The following is a 1,315-nucleotide window of genomic DNA, read 5'->3' as shown; positions in this document are numbered from 1 at the left end:
AGATGTGCTTTCAAACTGCTCTTCTTTTTAAACTTCTTTTCACATAGTTCACAATCGTATGGTAACTCTTCTGTATGAATAAACAAATGTGCCTTCAAAGTGCTGCCATCTTTGAACTTTTGTCCACAATGTTCACATTCATAGAGTTCTTCTGCTGTATGTATCCTAAGATGTGCTTTCAAACTGCTATTATTTAAAAACTTCTTTTCACAATGTTCACAATCGTATGATACAGGTACCTCTTCTGTATGAATACCCAAATGTGTCTTCAAAGTGCTGCCTTCTTTGAACTTTTGTCCACAATGTTCACATTTATAGAGTTCTTCTGCTGTATGTATCCTAAGATGTACTTTCAAACTGCTATTATTTTCAAACTTCTTTTCACAATCATATGATACCTCTTCTGTATGAATACCCAAATGTGTCTTCAAAGTACTCCCATCTTTAAACTTTTGTCCACAATGTTTACATTTGTACAGTTCTTCTGCTGTATGTATCCTAAGATGTGCTTTCAAACTGCTCTTCTTTTCAAACTTCTTTTCACATAGTTCACAATCGTATGATAACTCTTCTGTATGAATACCCAAATGTGTCTTCAAAGTGCTGCCATCTTTGAACTTTTGTCCACAATGTTCACATTCATAGAGTTCTTCTGCTGTATGTATCCTAAGATGTGCTTTCAAACTGCTATTATTTAAAAACTTCTTTTCACAATGTTCACAATCGTATGATACAGGTATCTCTTCTATATGAATACCCAAATGTGTCTTCAAAGTGCTCCCATCTTTAAACTTTTGTCCACAATGTTTACATTTGTACAGTTCTTCTGCTGTATGTATCCTAAGATGTGCTTTCAAACTGCTCTTCTTTTTAAACTTCTTTTCACATAGTTCACAATCATATGGTAAATTTTCTGTATGAATAAACAAATGTGCCTTCAAAGTGCTCCCATCTTTAAACTTTTGTCCACAATGTTTACATTTGTACAGTTCTTCTGGTGTATGTATCCCAAGATGTGCTTTCAAACTGCTCTTATTTTCAAACTTCTTTTCACATAGTTCACAATCGTATGATAATTCTTCTGTATGAATACCCAAATGTGTCTTCAAAGTGCTGCCATCTTTGAACTTTTGTCCACAATGTTCACATTTATAGAGTTCTTCTGCTGTATGTATCCTAAGATGTACTTTCAAACAGCTATTACTTTCAAACTTCTTTTTACATAGTTCACAATCGTATGATAATTCTTTTGTATGAATACTCAAATGTGTCTTCAAAGTGCTGCCATCTTTAAACTTTTGTCCACAATGTTCGC

General features: G+C 33.6%; 1 protein-coding gene across 1 annotated transcript; it reads right to left on the bottom strand.

The window, feature by feature from the left end:
• Positions 1–16: 16 nt before the first annotated feature.
• Positions 17–1,307, bottom strand: LOC117118899 (zinc finger protein 43-like; the record flags this gene model as incomplete). The annotated part of the gene is made up of 1 exon (XM_033263628.1): positions 17–1,307. A coding segment is annotated over one exon (1,291 nt), but the record flags the coding sequence as incomplete, so codon positions are not given.
• Positions 1,308–1,315: the final 8 nt, after the last annotated feature.

Source organism: Anneissia japonica, unplaced genomic scaffold, assembly GCF_011630105.1.
Source record: "Anneissia japonica isolate Jap-2015-1 unplaced genomic scaffold, ASM1163010v1 scaffold81744_len1315_cov148, whole genome shotgun sequence".
Lineage (NCBI taxonomy): Eukaryota > Metazoa > Echinodermata > Crinoidea > Comatulida > Comatulidae > Anneissia > Anneissia japonica.
Note: the sequence above shows the minus strand (reverse complement) of the source record. Positions and strands in the feature narration are given on the sequence as shown.